This window comes from Lampetra fluviatilis, chromosome 1, assembly GCF_964198595.1.
Source record: "Lampetra fluviatilis chromosome 1, kcLamFluv1.1, whole genome shotgun sequence".
Lineage (NCBI taxonomy): Eukaryota > Metazoa > Chordata > Hyperoartia > Petromyzontiformes > Petromyzontidae > Lampetra > Lampetra fluviatilis.
The window spans coordinates 12,059,189-12,080,113 of NC_136275.1; the positions used below are offsets into that span (position 1 = coordinate 12,059,189).

At 43.4% G+C, this 20,925-nt stretch overlaps 1 protein-coding gene across 1 annotated transcript in view; it reads right to left on the reverse strand.

Moving 5' to 3' along the window:
- LOC144932376 (contactin-associated protein-like 2) overlaps positions 1-20,925 on the reverse strand; it is a 191,768-nt gene that overhangs the window by 135,183 nt on the left and 35,660 nt on the right. The window contains exons 5-6 of the mRNA XM_078856353.1: positions 14,457-14,660; positions 14,016-14,218 (exon numbers count right to left, since the gene is read on the reverse strand). Coding sequence (XP_078712479.1) covers positions 14,016-14,218; positions 14,457-14,660 — 407 coding nt within the window. The remainder of the gene's footprint in view (positions 1-14,015; positions 14,219-14,456; positions 14,661-20,925) is intronic.

The following is a 20,925-nucleotide window of genomic DNA, read 5'->3' on the forward strand; positions in this document are numbered from 1 at the left end:
TTCCCGAAGACGCTGGGTTTCACTCCACTTGCTACAGGCGTTTCATTGACAAAAAGCGCTTGGATGCGGCCGAGAAACGGGCCACACAGCGTCCTGAAGCTCAAGATCAAGGCCAGTCTGTGCCATCGGGTAGTAACGTTAGTATCGCTGCAGTTGATTGTCCCGCAAAAAAACTTAGGTCCAGGACCGGCCTGCCAGTAGCTTGTGCTGGTCCTGTGCTTTCTGCCTTGTGCATAATTTGTAAGAAAACGGACAAGTACATTACTGTGGGAGGCAAACGCCAGAAGGACCATCTTTCACAGGCAGAAACGTCAGCACATAGGTAAAAACAAAACACACACATACACACGTTTGAACTTGTATTCCCTTATGCTGGGTACCATGGCAAACTTTCAATTACAATTACATAATTTATGTAATGTTTATTTTACAGTCAGAGACAGATTTGCATTGTTTTGCATACAGCTACAGCCAGAACACTCAATATTGTTTAACTCTTAACACAGTTAATTTTCGATTTAAAGCTTTCGTGACTGCAGGGATTCATCTTCTTGGTTATTTCGGTAAAGTCACGTAGAAGGGAAGTAATAAAATAATAAAAATAAAACAATAAAATAATTCTCACGACGTTTCGGCCACAACGCAAGCAGCCGTCCTCAGGTGAAAACCAGGTCTGTCGAGGCGATAGAGTCTGAATGCTCCAAGCTCGTGTGCTGTCCAGAATAATTTCCACCCTAGATTCTATGCTGAATCCTTTTGACACACACCAAGATGGCATTGTGTGTCTTAGCTCTGGGACAGTAGCAGCTGAAGAAATCATGTGGAATTTGCTCGCAGCTCCGGAAAAGGGGGAAAATGCTGTCAAAGAGTTTATGGACCAAAGACTGTTATCACCATCAGTTGACATATTTGCTCCCATCAAAACACAAAAACTGAAGACCTTTAGTGACCAAGCAAAGACAAAGAAGAAATCTGCAGCAGGCAAGGAAGTGATTCTACATACCGACAAGAAACTATTCTCCAGATTACTCGTCATAGGTCAAAGTAGAAAAATTGACCTGCGAGAAATTCTGTCTTACTCCTTGGGAACTGTGTCATATCCTTTAGGCAGTGTTGATGGTTCACTTGCTAAAACAAACAAATCAGCTCTTATGGATTTATTGTAAACCAAAGGTGGAGACTGTTTAGTTGACAAAGTTCCGACAGATGGAGCTATTCTCTTTGATGGCATGGCAGTCATTCAAGCCATTCGGTCAATACCAAGTACCTTTGGAGAGCTTGCAGAGACCATACTGCAGTACATAGTCAAACTTGGTCTGAAACACAACTGTACACGGATAGACTTTGTGATTGACCAGTATCCAAAAATGAGTATTAAAAACCTAGAACGGTCACGTAGAGCTGGTGGTGGTACACAACTGGTGAAAATTTATGGACGGGATCATAAGACAGATGGAACAAACAAAGAAGCACTGGCAGAATTCCTCTATGTTGTGTGGTAAGAGGCTGATCTTACCACTGTGGGAAAGCTTGTACATAGCACATGGAGACCTGTGTCACTGCGTGACTGTAATGGTGGGTTTACATACTCTCAGTGCTGTTGAAGATCTGACATGTGATCATGAGGAATGTGACACCAGAGTGTTTTTACATGCACAACATGCTGCACAGGAACATCAAACTGTAGTCATCAAGAGCCCTGATACTGATGTGGCAGTGATTGCTTTAAGTCTGCAGCCAAATTTACCATGTAGGTTGTATTTTTTCACGGGGGTTGGCAACAAAACAAGGCTCACTGACTTAACTAAGGTGTCGTCAGCTCTTGGCACAAGTGTCTGTTTGGCACTTATTGGGATCCATACCTTCTCAAGTTCTGACTCTACAAGTGCCTTTTATGGCAAAGGCAAAAGAAAGGCATTTTCTGTTGCTTTTGAGAAAGAGGAATATCTGACTGCTTTTACAAATCTGGGTCGCAGTTTTAACCTAGACAGTCTACCTTTGAGCTACTTTGCACATATGTGTGCCACCTGTTTGGCCAGTCATCTGCCGAAAATGTGAACGATGCAAGATACAAATCATTCTGTATGGCATCGTCAGCTTTTCCAGAACTATCCATGCCCCTTACAAGTGACGCCCTGTACCAACAATGCAAAAGGGCAAACTACCAAGCAGCCATAATGAGACATTCTCTGAAAAGGTATAATGTGTGCCCCTTCACCCGTTGGCAATGGATAGCAAATGTGAGACTGGAAGATGTTCCTGTATGTCTGCAAGACTGTCTTGTACTGATTTATGTCGGTGCCAAAATTGTGCAAATGTTTCACAGGAAACAGAAGAAAGACCTACATGGGATGATGGCTCTGATAGTGATAGGGATGATACTGATGAGTAAATATGCGCTGTGCTATAATTTAAGGTGATTTTGAGCTGTAAAGAATCTGTGGTAGAATTGTATTTTTTTGGCAGCATTCCAAAACAAGGGGACAGTGTAGCATTTCGAGTCATTTCAGCCAACTTGGGCCAAAGTGTGCTTATATTTGTATCTTTCTGTGATTACACAGTACCTACTGAAAATTTTGATGTACAAAACATCACAGTTTTGCTAAATTTAAAATGTTTATGTTTAATTTTGCTTAGTGCCAATCCGTGAAGTTGAAGCATATTTTCTACAAATTTGCCATATTTCATGGTCTACATTCACACTTGAGTATATAATGCACCAAAACCTGTCTCAAGTGTTTAGGTACATGTATAAGTGTCAGTTTGAGAGATATTTGGTGTTGCTAAAATGTATATAAATAAAGTTACAAACAAAACCAGCAGCATAAGATTTTCGTTTTTTCCAATTCACAATTATATACATTTATGGATTTTGAAAAAAAACTGCAGGGTATTTTGCGGAGACCTTTTAACATAAAGTCGAAAATGGTTTTGTCTATGAAAAAATTCATTTAAAAAGTAGTTCCCAGGTGTGGGAACGAAAATCATTTTCTAGCCACTTTTTCCTAGTTCACCTTACGGCCTATTAATCGTATATAATTCATTTACCCACCCAGCAGTATAACAAAAGCAGTAATTGACCACTTCACAACTCCCCCTCCCCCGCTGCCCTTCCTGGCTCCTCCCCCCTTAACCACTATATAAGGTACAGATATTTTGCTGTGACGGTTTCACCTGAAGACGGAAGCTTGTGTTGCCTCCGAAACGTCGTGATTTTTATTGTTTTATTTTTATTAATTTTACCTACGTGACTTTACCGAAAGAACTAAGAGTATTAGCCATGTTTGTTTGTTGTAGTACAGAGTTAGACTGATGGCCGTAATCTAAGTTGTCTTGTGGTTGTTGTTGGTTGTTTGACTTGCATCCCACTGGGATTTTTGCACACAGCGTTGGTGTACGGTGATTTTTTTTCTGCAATATTTTGCTGTCTTTCTTGGATTTTTTGTTTGCACTTAGTCACATATTCACTTTAAGATGTTTTTTGTTCGTGTTTTTGTTTGTTGCGGTTGCACCCGATTCAAGAGCCGAATGGCTCACAGGGCTATACCTAATACATGAACTTGAAATGAACTTGAATTTGAACTACTGATAAACCATATTTGTATTTAACAATAACATTTGCACTTCACTATTCGAATATTACTTTAATCCTAAGCTGTATGTCTATCTATACCATCCACTTATATCGGTATCTTACACCCAATATCTGTACTGTATGTGTACAGTATACGTACTGTATTTGTCACCATTGTACAACTTACTAATTTACATGTGTTCTATTCTCAATAGCATTGCAAGTAGTCATACTCTGGGTGCATAGGCATGGTTATAGAATAAACAGTATTAGGGTTAGATAATTAAGAATTACAAGTATTAGCTATAGTACGTCATCCTTTACAATGCACAGTGCTAAAACCCCTCCAATCGAATATATCACAAACTAACAATTCAAAGCCAAGCTTGCACAAGTCTAGACAGGTATAGAACATTTCTATAACGATCAAAAACAACCTTTGGGTCCTTTACCTGTAGAATGCAACAGCACGTGTGTCACACACAGCAATCTTCACCGAGTCGCCATTAACCACGTGACTTCTGTACAAGTCCGGTTAATCATTAACCCTGCCAGCCCCCCCACAGGCCCAACTCAGTCATCACATGCTGGTGTACACACGTGGATTGATGTACTGCACAGCACATAAGGACTTATTAAAAGAGTGGTCCATTCCTAATGTGCCACAATTATCCAAAACATATTTTACTTTTGCGATGGATGTTTAAAATGTACACTACATGCCTTCTGCACAGTGGCTCCATACCCTCACACTGAAATTCCCAGGAATCACCTCAATGCTGTGAATATTTAAACAACGATTTGATGTGTTGAACATTTCAGGCTAAATGTTTCTTCATGGGACCTCACTTGCCGGTATAAAAATATAAGAATAGCTTTTACCTTTTTGGTATTAAGATGTTAAAACACCAAACTGAAACCTTTTACAAGGAATCATGGCTGCATTAACCACATATACCCGTGGTGAACATGGTTTCTGGACCATATAACCTGTGCAAAAAATGAACATTACAAAAAAATGTGAGAGTGCCATTGGAAATTATGAAATGCCATATTTATATTTTTTCTCATTTGTGCCTCGCCATTACTGCCTTGTTTGTTCGGTCTAGTTTGCTTCAACCGATGACCCGGAGGAATATTTTTAAATAAAATGTACACAAGATGAAAGCTGTATATTTTCGCCTACATGAATTATTTCATGCATCACGAGTGCAAGAATCAACTAATCAGTATAACACGTAGGCTTTCGCGACCAATATTATTCATAATAAAGGTTTTTGGGTTAGATTGCGTAAGTATAAATGCGTTGAAACCCTCACCACCCGACATGGCCAATCAGTAAGGGATTTGTCACGTAAACAAACACCAAATAGTTACTACTTCAGCCCACCGGTGTGTTGAAGAGTGAATCCACACCATTTACAATCTGAGTAAGATGTTTCGCTGGTAGTTACATCCAGCATCATCGGGCGATTTGCCAGAATAGTGAAGCCATCCACCTACTTCCGGTCTTAAATAGAGCAGGACGACGTCATCACTGAACCCAATCAGGTGCATATATCAGAGGCAGAGGAGATGTGGAGTGAGGTATTATAATTATATACAAGATTAGTAATCAATTAATTAGTAGGTGTCCCCTATGAGGAATTGTAATTGTAATGTGTATTACTTAATAACACACTTCCAGGCCGCACTAAACCTGTCGCTGTCAGAGAGGTTACAATTATTTGTATGTCTCTCAATTTCAATGGATTCTGTAATTCGTCTTGGCCAGTAATAATTCGTTTTACATAACACTTCAACGTTATCAAAATCAATTGAGTGTACTTGTTGGCAAGCATGTTCTGCAACTACCGATAGTTGTGTTTGAGAGTATTTAATATTTCATTGGTGTTATTTTAGTCTTACGCTAATGTCTGTCCAATATAGCATTTACTGCAGGGGCGGTTTCTTCATTAGCGCGATTGGGCGACGCACCACCAATGTCATTCAACCACAGAGTCACGCTAGCCGTCACTGTGCCTCTGGATATAGTCCAATCAGCGTCATGTCACGTTCTGTGGAGTACCGCCTCTTTTTGGGCGATTTCACTCTGGCTGAGAATCGCCCAGAGTGTTCCCATAGACTTACATTCAAAGATGTTTTTTTTCGAACGGGGGGCGCTGCAATGCATTCTCTATGGCTTCCGGGAGGGCTCGCACTAACGTGCTTACGTCATCATACGTAAGCACGTTTCAGTCAACAATTTTATTTGTCGCCACCTAGTGGAATCTTTAATAAAAGAAACTTGAGTGGATTGTATTAATAGTGAGTATAGAAACAAACAAGATGTATTGTAAGAGTCACTTTATTTTTCATTAATATTAAAGAAGTGAAGTTGCCTTTACATGCTTAAGCTGTTAATTTATCCTTTGCATGGGTGGACCTTATCCTTATAAATCATCCAGACATTTGCACCCCCTGAGAGATTTTGCAGGAGCCACCACTGATTTACAGCATAATAAATGTATCCGATACACACCTTCTGTTGATAACTTAGGTAATTCATTTTCGATTTAAAGCTTTCGTGACTGCAGGGATTCATCTTCTTGGTTCTTTCGGTAAAGTCACGTAGAAGGGAAGTAATAAAATAATAAAAATAAAACATAATAAAACAATTCTCACGACGTTTCGGCCACAATTCAGAATTCAGAATTCAGACGCTGTCGCCTCGACAGACCTGGTTTTCACCTGAGGACGGCTGCTTGCGTTGTGGCCGAAACATCGTGAAAATTGTTTTATTATGTTTTATTTTTATTATTTTATTACTTCCCTTCTACGTGACTTTACCGAAAGAACCAAGAAGATGAGGTAATTCATCTTTAGTACAAGATACTATTTTATTTTATTTTGCGCACCGTACCAAATCTTACTTTAATGTTTTGCTTTTGCAAAACACGAGATAATTTGCAGTATTGCTGTTCGAACTTGGTTTGGCATTCAATGCTCTGTTAATTTGAGCAATATTGTAGCCATTCAGTCTTAGTGCTTCTTTAACATACTCTTAGTTCTTTCGGTAAAGTCACGTAGGTAAAAAATGAAATAAAAATTAATAAAAAATAAAACAATAAAAATCACGACGTTTCGGAGGCAACACAAGTCTCCGTCATCAGGTGGGACCGTCACAGCCAGATTTGCTGCATCAAGTGAGGGAGGGATTCAAGGTGTAAGCTCTTAAGTACCAGTTAAGGGGGGAGGGGGGGGGCTTATCAGAATGTGGTAGCCAATGAATGGAACGTATCGGGAGGGGGGGGCTAACAGAGGGACGGGGTACTCGTGGTCGTGGTCAACGACGTGTTTGTGCGCAAGTCACTGTGGATGCACATAATAGAAAAGGAACGAAAATTCCAATGTTTATACCAGTGTTGGCTGAACAATAAAGAGAGTACTGTTAAACGTTAGGGATGTTAACACTCGGTAAAGTAAAATAGTGCCTGTCAGATAAGATGGTCCAAAAATGTGTAATTAAACTTTTTTGCATGGTTAATAACATCTTTCCAATGATTACTAAGTTTGTACCCATCATCACGGTTGAAATTATGTCTGTGTTTGTATATCTGAATGGCTTCGTGTACAAACCTTTGATGGTAGCCAGAGGGTTTGCAGAGCACCTTAGTCTCGGAGAAAACAATCTCATGAGAGCCCACCGCGTTGTAGCAATGATCGGCAACGGCGGAAGACTCAATTTTGCTGTGTTTCAAATCTGACTTGTGCTCGCGGACAAGATCAGAAACATGACGTTTCGTTTCCCCAATGTAACAGTCACCACAGCTGCAACTCAGTTTATAGACTCCAGGGTATTGCAAGTCAGGGATGACATCCTTCACAGATGGAATTCGATCACGGATTTTATGTACTGTACTGAATCGTACTTAGACTTTCACCATCTGACACTGTTTTAGCCCGATGTCGTTGCAGCCTTCGCCCGATCATTGCATGGTCGGGCGGTAGTTGATTGTCTCGGTCGACACCGTCGGTGCAACATGGACAGAATTGTGTCGAGGCCGGGCCATACGGCAGCATGGTCAAGAGAGAGAAGAGGTCGGAGTTGGTGTGAACGGAGAATAAAAAGAGAGACGGTGCCTTCTGCAACTACCTCGTCTCCGACTGAGTGTGAGCGCCGCACACCACATGCACACACATGCTGGGAGGAAGGAGGACACTCCATATGTATGCCTCACCATAGCCATATGCTTTCAATAAACTCCAAATGATGGTGTGATTGCTATAATTATCTCTGATAACAAACAACTCTTGAAAAGCTCCCGAATGTAATTCTTCCTTGTGAAATCTCCAATTAAATTTTCCTCCATTATCACTGTGGGAATAGCTTGCAGACATATTTAATTACGACTGAATATCTCCACAGGCATGCCCAGCCAAATCAACAGTTGATTAGAAGTGTGGTACATCTATTATATTAAGTACACTACCAAAAACAAATGTTCTTCCTGGGTGGTAATTGTTATTTCCAAATTGCTTATGTCTCAAAAGCAAAGTTTGTGGGGGAAAAAAGCCATTATCTGTACTTTTGAGGCATAAGCTATGATTAAATTAAGTCAACTAAAACTAGAAGTGGCAAATCTTGATCCGGACATTTTTTGCCTATCAGAAACATTTCTCACTCCTGCCGTAAATGACTTGCAGATTACGATGGACAATTACAACCTCTTTTGGCTTTACCGAGGATCTAAAGAAGGTGGAATTGCCATCTATGTTCGTAATACTATTGCAAGTTCACCAGCTCACTCCTTGTTTAAAAAATGTTGCTTTTAAGGTCTGGCTCTCACAAGTACTCTCGCAAATAATCAACAGATATTGGTAGTGTGCTGCTATAGACCGCCTAGTGGGAAAGATGTTGAAGCTGCTTCTGCACTGAGAGAGCTTCTTGGGGGCCTCCCTAAAGGTGAAATAGTTTTAGTGGGTGATCTAAATTGGAATTGGCTAAACCCGCCGGCCGTGGCCACAAATTTTGCAGATGAATTTAACCTGTTTCAATTAATAAATGTCCCCACAAGTCCCAACCTAAAAAATCTGGGGCAGTCATCTCTGCTTGACGTCCTATTGACAAATGCCCCTCACAATTTCGCACTGACTGGTGTTCTGGGTAATAACCTTATTGATCACTCCTTCATTTTTGGGGTGAGATCATCAGCCAGACCCAAAGCCCCCCCTATATTGGTTGAGAAGCACTCTATGAGACACTTCAGCACTCAGGCATTTACTAATGATGTGCTTCACTCGGATATTGACAAGGTCTGTGATATCCCCAACCTGACTACGGCTTGGGAGACTTTCAGGTACACGTTTCTCCAAATTCTTAACAAACATGCTCCGTTGGTTAGATTTAAAACTAAAGGCAACCGCCCACCATGGTTTAATCCTATGATTACTAAGCTCATGAAAACTAGGGACAAGGCTTGGGCATGTGCTCAGAAAAGTAAATTGGTCAATGATTGGCTAGAATACAACATTTTAAGGAATAGATGTGGCAAAATAATACGGTTGCAAAAAATGCCTACATTTCCTCCACTCTCCTGGAATCACATGGAAATGCCAGGATTTTCTGGAAAACAATAAAATGTATCGAAAAGGCATCCAAAACAGATAATCTGCCCGTTGAGCTAAACCGAAATGGGGAATATTTATCAGATCCCCAAAAAATAGTTGACAATTTTAACCTTCATTTTTCTGAAGCTGGTAACCTTTTTGATAATGTATTGGGAATTACCCCTGCTCATGCAAATTCCTACACCCCTGTCCAAACATTAAACGAATTTAGTTTCCAGCCAATCCACGAAAGTAATGTTCTGAAACAACTGTCCTGCCTCAAAGGGTCCTCCTTGACCGGAGCAGATAGTATTCCAGTCTTTGCTCTACTAACCGTTGGTCACCTAATATACAAACCTATAGCCTATATTTTCAACCTGTCCATCAAAGAAGCATCAGTTCCTCTAGAATGGAAACATTCCTATGTTCGTCCACTTCACAAAGGGGGCCCTAAAGATGATCCAAATAATTACCGACCTATCTCAATTTTGTCCTCGTTGATGAATTTTTTTGAAAAATTATTGAACTACCAAATTAGCAGTTTCCTGTCCGCCAACAATCTATTACATCTAAAACAATCTGGGTTCCGAAAAAAAATACAGCACCACATCTGCTGCATTAGACTCTGAATCACATTTACAGTAGCCTTGATAATAAGCAGTACTGTGCCTGTCTTTTTCTTGACTTGTCCAAAGCTTTTGATACGGTAGACCACAACACCCTGCTTAGTAAACTAAGTTGCCTCGGTTTTTCCGAAAACGCAGTAACATGGTAAAAAAATACCTCTTTTCTCGCACCCAAACTGTATTCACAGATGGTTGGAGGTCAAACAGTGTTAAGATAACAAGGTTCCATCCTCGCCCCCCTCTTGTTCTCTCATCATGTCAATGACTTGGGCACTGACCTGGATCATTCCAGGGTAAATATTTTTGCAGATGACATGATACTGATTACTACTGGACACTCTCTAGATGACATGATTGCTAAGCTCCAGGGTGATTCCAACAAACTACAAAATCAGCTAGTTGCTCTTAAACTAGTCCTGAATACCTCCAAAACCAAGGTGCTATGCTTCTCACCAGGACTAAAGCAGGAAGTTATTTTCCCCCAATTACATTCCTTAAATAATAATCAAATAGAGCAAGTCAATATCTATAAGTATCTTAGGGTCATCCTTGATTCAAAACTGAATTTTGAAGATCACATTGATTATATTGGTAAAAAGACAAAAAAATTGGTCTTCTGTATCGACACAAGCACTGCTTCTCCCCTATGTTCCGTTTGGAATTGATCAAATCTACCATGCTGCCTCTACTTGATTACAGTAATATCGTGTATAAATCAGCTCCAAGTACTGTTCTGAAGAAGCTTGATTCAATTTATCACTCGGCCTTAAGATTTGCATTCAACTGTGATCTCTACATTGGGTCAAACTTAACATCTCTTAATGTTCGACGGCTTGTGCACCAGATCTTATTTATTCACAATGTACTTACAAAAAATTCCGCAGACTACCTGCGAGATCTCCTCTCGGTTTCAAAGAACAAATTTTACCTAAGATCTTCGCTCATTTACCAGCTTCACAATCCCTATTGCCATACAAATACTGGAGGAAGGGTCTTTGCTATTGATGCCCCAAGGGTCTGGAATGCTATTGCCAATAAACTGCAACTTTAATCACTACCTATGAGATCTTCACTCAAAACTGCTCTCGAGGAGTTGTACACCCCTAGCTGCCACTGCTAGTCAGTGGCCTAAAATAACGTAAAATATTTTGCTCCGGATGACCGCTGAAAGTATTATCTGTGTTTTGATTTAGTGTGCTGATCTTAAAGGTGCATGGAAACATTTGATACTCCGACTGATGCTCCTGATGTTGTGGAGTGACTCATGCAGCCAGCTATGGCTGCAGAGTTTGGTGGTACATGTTGTTAATGTCGTTTATTGTGAAAATTCGGTCACAGTTCCTATGATCACTGTTACATTGCTTTTATGGCTTTATTTTGGTGATTTCGAAATATTTTTTGGTTTGGCCATGTTTGTTTATTGTAGTACAGAGTTAGCCTGATGGCCTAAATCTAAGTTGTCTTGTGGTTGTTGTTGTTTGACTTGCATCCCACTGGGATTTTTGCACACAGCATTAGTGTACGGTGCTTTTTCCTGAAATTTTTGCTGTTTTTTGTCCTGGATTTTCAGTTTGCACAGTCACTTTAAGATGTTTTATTGTGCATGTTTTTGTTTTTTGTTGCGGTTGCACCCGATTCAAGAGCCGAATGGCTCACAGGGCTATACATAATAAATGCACTTGAACTTGAAGGAAATAACACCTACTACCCAGGAACAAAAATTGTGTTACAGCTTTTTTTCAATGTGTAAAATGGAAGGCATGCAATTAAAAACTAAGCTTAAATATAACATTAGCAATTAAAAGTACATAAGCCATTATGGGCTTTTCTTTGTCTCCTGATAGCGAATTTGTACATGGAAGATTTGAAACAAAAGCAATAGCTTCAAGCACATAAACCCTCTGCTTGGTTTAGATATGTGGATGACACATTGGTGGTCTGGCCACACGGAAAAGATACACTTCACTAATTTCTAAATCATCTCAACTCGCAAAACCCATCCATACAGTTCACCATGGAAGTGGAAGCTGACAGAACTTTCCCATTTCTGGATATTCTGCTCGGACTGGGTCGAAATTATTAAATAACACACAGCGTTAACCAAAAATAAACGCACACTGACACCTATTTGAATGCAGTCACACCATCACCCCGCACAGAAATCCGCTCTCATCAAGACGCTCATTCATCGGGCTAAAAAAGCATCAGTGGATGATAGTCTGAGAAGTGAAATTAAACATGTTAAAGAAGCGCTGCAAATGAATGGTTACAATGATGCACAAATCAACAGGGCATTGAATGCCAAAAATAAATAAAATAACACGAGCATTGAAATTGCTCAAGTAATTAAAACTATTAAAATATTGCACATTGTGGGATTAACTGATAAACTAGCCAAATTTTGGGAAAGCAAAACATCCGAGTCAGATTTGGCACGGCACATAAAATACAGAAATTAATACCTGGTACAAAGGAAGCTATTAACAGAAGGTGTGTACCGGATTAATTGCACATGTGGCAAATGCTATGTTGGACAAACAGGACGAATGATCAGCACGAGACTAAAAGACCACCAAATAAATATTAAATACTCCCAAATACAACTGTCAGGTATAGCAGAACACGCGTGCCAACAAGGACACTCAATTAATTTTGATAATGTTGAAATTCTGTGCAAAAGAAGTTACTACTGGCCAAGACTAATTAGAGAATCTATCGAAATTGAAAGAAATAAAAATAATTTTAATCATTCGGATAGCTACCGACTTAGTGCTGCTTGGAAGCGAATCATCAAATAATACATTGTTTAAATGTATGCCTAAACAGGCCACCATACTTCAATAGAGATTACTGTTGGTATGGCTATTTTAGTACACCATGGACAGGAAGTACAAGATGAATGGCTCGCATAATGCGCAAGCATAATGTACGTTTATTCATTAATCCCCCCCCCCCACTTTGCGCAAGAAGAGCGCACAAGTATTATCATCACTTCTACTCCTCTATATAAAGAACGAAACAGGTGGACTTCTCCACAAATCTGACTGTCACCTGATGAAGCTAGTTGTAATTACTGGTGAAACGTTGTACTCAGATTGTAAATGTTGTGGCTTGGCTCTCCAACACACCGGTGTGCTGTACAAGTGAGAAATTGGCATGTTCTGTTTACGTGACAACCCTTACTAATTGGCTGTGTTGGGTGGTGGCGGGTTTGATCAAACATTTATATATTTACGCAATCTTCCCCAAAAAAACCTGTATTATGGATAATCCGTTATATAATAGCACACTTTAGAAAAAGCATTAAGATGAGGCCACACTCAACCTCAGCTCACATCTAAAAAAAACTAAAGCAAAAGTGACATGATGTGGTGGAGGTGACAGAGCAGGCAATCCATTGATCCATAGAGAATTGACCTTTTTTGCTGTGATGACCAAATGGAATTCACCTCGATCTAAACCAAAGGATGCACATGGCCCCAGCATGAGATAAAGTGACATTTACTGCCATTCTGCTCAACGCATGGTCCACATAAAGCAGTTACACACAGGGAAACATGCAAATGACTTCATGGACTGTAGCTCGTGACTGATGGCATCCTCCTGTTGGCTAGACGTTGTCTAACAACGGCAGGAGGGAGAAAATAATTAGGGATTTTCCATGGGGGGGAAAATGTGTCCACATTTACAATTTTAAAACAACATTGGGCAGGCATTGAGGGCAAATTAAAGCAAGTTTAATAGGGTACAATATATCTGCAAGGGTAATTGTGGGAAGGGCATAAAGTAAAATGGTGTTCACTGGGTGGTAGGGGGGGTATTGAATAATCTGGCTGTGCCTTTGTTGACATTGTTAGAGCTAGTTCAAAGACAATAGCAGGTTCCTCGAATAATTAAGATGCTACTTTGTGTTCACTTAGCAGTTTTGTATAGTTTTGGTTAAGTGTAACAAAGTACACTTATAAATTTAAACCATTTAATGAAAGTCACCAATATTTCTAAGCACCTATATTCCCGAGGCAATATTTCTTCAAAACATATCGTCTTGAATAAATAATCATGAATTGTTCTTCGAATAATATATCTTTCTGCTTAAGAACATAATTAAAGACACGTTTCTAAACTGGCAACAACTGACCTATATTGTGAGAAAAAGTGAAAGGCTGTATGAATCACACTGTACAACGACTGACAGGGTCAATGTGATTTAAACAGCGTGATGCTACCTGGTAATCAAGGTCGAGAGATTCGTAGTCTCCCATGACCCGAAAGCGCTGCATGTGGCGGTCCACCGTCAGGTTTCCGTGACGACCGCTTCTCGTGATGGTCACATCGTGCCAGTGCTGATCATCCAGAAGGCTGCCAGCGCTCACTGTGATGTAACCCATGCCCTCGCCCGCATCTCCTTCCATTCCAATGAGGTCTCGCCCTTAGAGGGGAAAACAAAACACAGACGAGCGCGTGGGGCCATGAAAAGACTGTCAACATTTTATTTCCCAAAAGCTGCAGAGTTCACCGGAAGATCAAATACATTTTACGGCCAAATAGACTCTGCCCTGCAAACCATCCGTTCATTGGAAATCGTTGCGAGTGCTTTGTTTGTTTGCAAGATCGCCCGAAGGCTCCGCTCCGCCACGGTGGCGACCCAAGCGCTGCGAGCGATTTACCGAGACTCAGGTGCAGGTGCAGCCGTCCCCTGTGGATCTGGAGGATGAGGCCATCTCCCCGCTGGCCCTCCCCGTGCAGCAGCACGCCATCGCTGCGCTTCGTGCGCATCCGCAGCGACACCACATCCTTGCGCGTCCGCCGCACCTTGTGCTCGAAGCGGTACGCCAGCAGGCTCCGTCCGTCAAAGTAAGCCACCGACGACCCTGTCGAGACGCCACACGAACGCACATACAGTGTTCATCCACTGTACTTTCTGCAGGTCAAAACACATCCACCTTTTGCTTCTTTCCTCACCCTGCTCGATTTTGAAATTCCCTCCCATGATATAGTTCCCCCCAATTACTTATATCCTTGCTCAATTCAAGAACCACATTAACTTGCTTGTATTGCACTTTGAACAGTGCTGTTTGTTGCTGGCTTCTTGGAAATTTGAACGTTTGCCCAGCAACTGTCATAAAAAAAAAACCTTGAAATTGTGTGGCTTGTTTGTCCTTATATGATATTGTGCTTGTATCTGTGTGGGAACGTGGACAAAAACATTTCTTCTGTGCCTCATTATTTGGGAGTAATTCCCTGCTTTAATTTACTCTTGGTTTTCTGTAGGAATATTGCACTGTTTTATGTAGAAGCGATAACTTTAAAAAAAAAAACGTTCAGCAACATGAATATATTTTTAATGTATACATTTTACATGAAACTGAATCTCAAGAAATGGTGTATGATGGAAAATATTGTAATAATTTTGCATTTAAACAAATATGGATGAAATTTTTTTTTAATTAACAAAAAACGAAATGAGGCCAATTATAAACACACATAAAACTACAGTATGTTTAAAAATACAATGTAGCTCATATAAAAAAAACCCATCATCCCCATAATACAGGTCCCTATGAAATCATATTCAAGGACAAGCCGATCGCCTCAGCAGTACATCTGCAGTTGCTGATCATTGTTATAATGCAGTGGGCTCGCACGATATTGTTTTTTCCGAGACCAAGGTACTCTGCAAACCTTCGGGCTACCATCAAAAAATTATGCATGAAGCCATCCATATATATAAACACAGAGACAATTTCAACCGAGAAGATGGGTATCAGCTGAGCAATCATTGGAAGGATGTTATTAACCAAGCAAAGTCGTAACTTACTGTGGTGCTTCCATTCTTCCCTGCCGTTTAGCTGTTATCTCCGACTCTCTGAGTTGCATTGCCCTGTTAGGTGCCTCTGCATTGACGGGCTGGGGTCTCACACACATGGCCATCTCTGCTCCCTTAGCCTCGATGTATCGATGGTTCTGGCTGTGTGATGGGCTGTGTGTCTCACTGGCTTGACCACCGTTGTGATGGTTCTCTTGCGTGGACGCGCTTGCCTCTCACAGCGCAGTTGGCAGCGCTGCAGCTTGTGTTACACATAGACATGATTTTAACTTGCTAATCCCCCTAATCTCTCTGCCTAATCTCTCCCATCAACATAGTGCTAATCTCCCATTAACACTGCCGTTGTGCGCATATGCGGGGATGATACTCTTATGCGGCGACGGAAGCTCATTTCATGATAATCTCTCTCCCGATTCTCTCTCTCCCCCTAATCTCTCCCATTAATACAACTGACGTGCTTGTGTCCGGGGATGGAATTCCTTTCCAGCTCAGGCCCCGCTTGCTTGCCCATCACCACATATATAACCTTGTTGTAACAGCTCTCTCGCTGGTTCAGCAGTTCCACTGCTGGATTATTTTTTCCGCCTGAGGACGACAGCTTATGTTGCGATCGAAACGTCGTGATATATTATCCATTTTTATGCTTTCATGCTGCTGTTTACTCTGATATATTTAATCACGTTGGTGATATCTTCTTTAATTTCTCCCCTCATTATTTTCCTACTTGGTTTACAAAGTTCTGTGATATCTATCCTATGTTTTGCATTTTCATCCCTGTTCATATCTCTGAGTTTCTTCATCATGCATCTTGGGAGTTTCAGATCGATTTTATTTTGCTAACCCACTTTCAGCACACTTTTACAATGGCATCTATTTCACTATGTATAGTGGGTGGCATCCATTTCATAATTTGCTTCTATAATTTGAAGCTTATACACAGTCTAAATTCTGCTTCCTCCTGAACTCTTGCTATGCACCCGCACATACAGCCATATAGATAAGGCCCTTTTATGAATGTAATTGACATTACAAGGATTAAAAAAAAAGTTCAACAAAGGTGCTTTTGTGTTTGCTCCATATACAATCCCAGGGGTACAAGGTTTGCTTGGTTAGCTATGGCCAGAAATTCATAAACCCTTGGTTTCCTCAAGGCAAATTTTCAAGTCATACTTATCATAACTTGGAGCTGCCTATTTTACATTTCAATATTTTCAATAATCTTGCCATTAGTTTTTCAGCCAAAATTATTCATGCATTTTCTAAGGGCGACTGCTGGAATATGATTATCACCGGTAGAGCATATGTAATGTAGTAACTTGGCGGGAGACGACCTTACGGGTAGCACACTCTTTATTTACACCAACTTATATTACACGGGTGGCTAATCTGCCGCCTAACCCACGGGGTTCCCCTGGCTACACCCACACGGGCTCTCACGCCCCGTAGCTTCTCAGAACCCACCCGGCTGGGGTGTCCGTCTCGACTCTGGGTCCCACAGCCTCGTCCCACATGGACGTCAGACCACGGGTCCCACAGTCTCGCCTCCGAGCCACACAGGGTCCCGGCCCTTACAAGGACAGCGGAACTAGGGGTCTCAGGGCCCTACCTCTTCAACTCCGTCTTCGATCGTCCACTGGTTAACAACTCCCCGAGTGCTCCCGCGCATCCCCCTTTATAGTCCCTCATGCGAACATCGCTGAGAGCACCCACCCCAGTTGACCAATCACCGCGCGCTGCCCACGATCCTATTTCCCACCTTGTGTCAGCGCGCACAGCCACGCACCCCGCGCCGCCCCGTGATCTCTCACTGTCGGCGCGCGTCAACACCACCACTACATCACCCCCTACCACATAGCTCGCAGCCGACCCGGCTGCTATAAAAATAATGTTACTACCCCCCCCCCCCCCGTGTGTGCCCCGTAACACAAACAACAATCACAACAACACAACAATAACTCCGCCATCCGCAAGAATCAGAACATGGCACCGCAACAACAAGGACAATATGTACAACCCGGCGAGCGACAACGATAAATGTGTATGCAAAAAAAAATGACTCGTGCAGCGTCCCTTCATTTCCGAGTGCCCCTTGAACGGGACATTATACCGGGCAGAAGGGGAACGCGGCGGCAAGCTGCAATCTCGGGCCCTCCCCTCTTTTTTTTTTTTCTTTCTTTCTTTCTTCCATGAAAAGTGTCGTGTCTTAGCACGAGTCCGCCTGGCCGGTCCGTCGTATGGCACCAGACGCGGTTGACCGTCCGGTGGTGCCGGCAGTCCAGGAAGGCACGGGGCAGGCATCGGAGATCTGCGCATGCCTCGGGGTTCCGGTTCACGACGGTCAATAGCCGTCAAGTCCGAGACACCTGGGAGTGGGTCAGGCGGAGACACGTGAGGATCAGACTGCGACACATCCCTCCCCGAGTCGACGGCCACATCACACGCTCGGTCGTTACAGCACAAAGGGGGGTCATGCGGTGCCGCGAAGGGTTTCAGCCGGGAGGGGTGTACGTACCAACGGCGTTTTTCCCATTTAATCTGGATACTCTGGGGTCGTGCAATACGCACGATTTCCACGGGTCCCCTCCATGGTCTCAACAATTTAGGGGACGTAGCCAACGGTGCATGTGGGCAGTGCAGCCAGGCCTTATCGCCTGGTTTCCAATCATGCGTATACACCTTTCGTGCATGCAATCTTTCGTTAGCGACCTGGTGAGACCTTGAATTCAACCTCACAGCCTCTCGCGCTTCAGCCAGTTTGGCGATATTAAATTTGATGTGGTCGGCCAATTTAGATTTTTCACATGGCTGGGAAATCCCCAGTTGGACATCCATGGCCGGATCGGCCTCCCGGCCATACATGAGAAAAAATGGGGAAAACCCCGTGGCCGCATGGGGGGCCATTCGATAGGCCGCGAGTACCCCAGGTACCTGTAAGTCCCAATCAACCTGATCGTTGCAGACCTGTTGGAACAGCATGGAAGTAATCGTCCTGTTTAGACGTTCAACCATTCCATCAGTCTGCGGGTGGTACGGGGAGGTACGCACTTTCTTCGTACCCAACAGGTCGCACACCTCGCGCAACAAAACGCTCGAAAAATTATTTCCTTGGTCCGTCAGCAAGCGTTCGGGGGCGCCTTTGTCCAAAACATAGCCCTGGACAAAGGCGTCCGCCACTGCCGCAGCCGACTGGTTGGCGAGTGGCTACGCCATGGGCCATCGGGTGAAGTATTCGACGCCAACCAGCAGGTACTTGTTACCCCTAGGTGTAGTGGGAAAGGGCCCCAAGATATCGAGCGCAACCAGTTCGTTCGTGCGCGAAACCTGAATGGATTTTAGCGGTGGATTAGCCGCTATTTGTGGTGGTTTTCTTTGAGCACACCCACACATCCCTTGAGGATGTTTGCCACGTCGCTCCCCATACCCGGCCAATAGTAGTCCCGTTGGAGTAGGGCGAGCGTTTTGTGAAATCCCAAATGCATGAGTCGTTCGTGAGCAGCCAGAACGACCCTACCCTGCATAGCAGATGGAACAACGAGCGTATGACGCCGGGACATATTGTCCCACTTCATCAGGAGGCCCTGTCTGACCACCCAGGAACCGACCCGCGTCTCCCCCCCCCCCCCCCCCCGGGAGCCTCTGCCTTCCGACGCAACATGAGTAGGGAACTGTCGGCCATTTGGAGACGGCCCCACTCGATAAGAGGCAACGCGAGTAACGAGTCCCCGCCCGTGGGAGCGGCGGGCGCGTCGACCCCGGGAGCGTCAGTGGCGGCGAGCAAAACTTCCGCGGGGACGTTGACAGGGGGTTTACACCGCGCCGATCCCAGAAGACATGCGCATTCCGAGCGAGGCGACAACCGCGACAAGGCATCCGCATTCGAGTGCCGCAATCCCTTACGGTAAATCGTCGTGAATTGGTAGTCTTGGAGGACCTCCAGCCATCGGGACAATTGGCCGGAGGGTTGCGCCACCCGCATAGCGTATTGGAGAGCCGCGTGGTCCGTTCGAACAGTAAAATGACGGCCGTAGAGATACGGCCTGAATTGCTGTATAAAAAAAACGATCGCTAGCAATTCACGACGTGTTACACAGTAGCGTTGTTCCGCAGGCGACAAAACTCTGCTACCGTAGGCGACCACCCGTTCGACCCCCCCGACCACCTGTGAGAGCACTCCCCCGATACCCGTGTTACTGGCATCCGTGTCAAGCAGGAACGGTTGCGTGAAATCGGGGTAACACAAGGGAGGAGCCCGCACCAAAGCGTCCCGAAGGGAGCAGAACGCCGCCTCCTCTTCCGGCCCCCAGTGAAACCTTACCCCTTTAACCGTCAAAGCGTGTAGGGGCCTGGCTATGGTGGCAAAATGTTCGACAAAACGGCGGTAGTAGGAGGCGAATCCTATGAAGTTGCGGACTTCAGTGACTGAGGTTGGCGTTGGCCACGAGCCGACGCAGTGCGTCTTAGCAGGGTCTGTAGAGATCCCTGAACGGCCAACGATATGCCCCAAGTACCTGACCGATTCCCGAAGCAGGTGACATTTAGCCGGTTTAAATTTTAATTTAGCGGAACGCATCCTGAGGAACACCCCTCTCAATTGCTGGAGGTGCTCCTCGAAAGTCCGGCTGAAAACGATGATATCATCTAGGTAAATCAAACAGGTGTCCCATTGGAGTCCTGACAAAACCAATTCCATGAGCCTCTGGAACGTGGCGGGAGCAGAATGTAAGCCCATGAGCAATAGATTGAATTCAAATAGGCCTCCTGGTGTCCGGAAAGCGGTCTTTGGTTATATTCTTAGGTTTTTTCGGTAAAGTCAAGTAGGTAAAACATCAAAATTAATGAAAATAAAATAAAATAAAAACAAATATCACGATGTTTCGGAGGCAACACAAGTCTCCGTCATCAGGTGGGACCGTCACAGCCGAATTAGCTGCATCAAGTGAGGCAATGATTCAAGAAGTAATCCCTTATAAGCAAGTTGAAGGGGGGAGGAGAGGGGGGGGGGAGCTCATCAGAATGTGGTAGCCAATGAATGGAACGTATCGGGAGGAAGGGGGGCGGGGCTAAAAGACAGCACGGAGTGCTAAGTACAACGCATCGGGAGGGGGAGGGGGGGGGAGCAGGGCCAAAACAATGGACGACGGCTTGGACGCGGTTGCTGCTGCACACGCCAACACAATGGACAGAGAGGGGGGGAGGGGAGGTCTGATACACATGATAGACAAAAGAACGAAAATGCCCATGTTTATACCAATGCTGGCTGAACAATGAAGAGAGCACTGCCAAAAAATAACTGGGGATGTTAACACTCG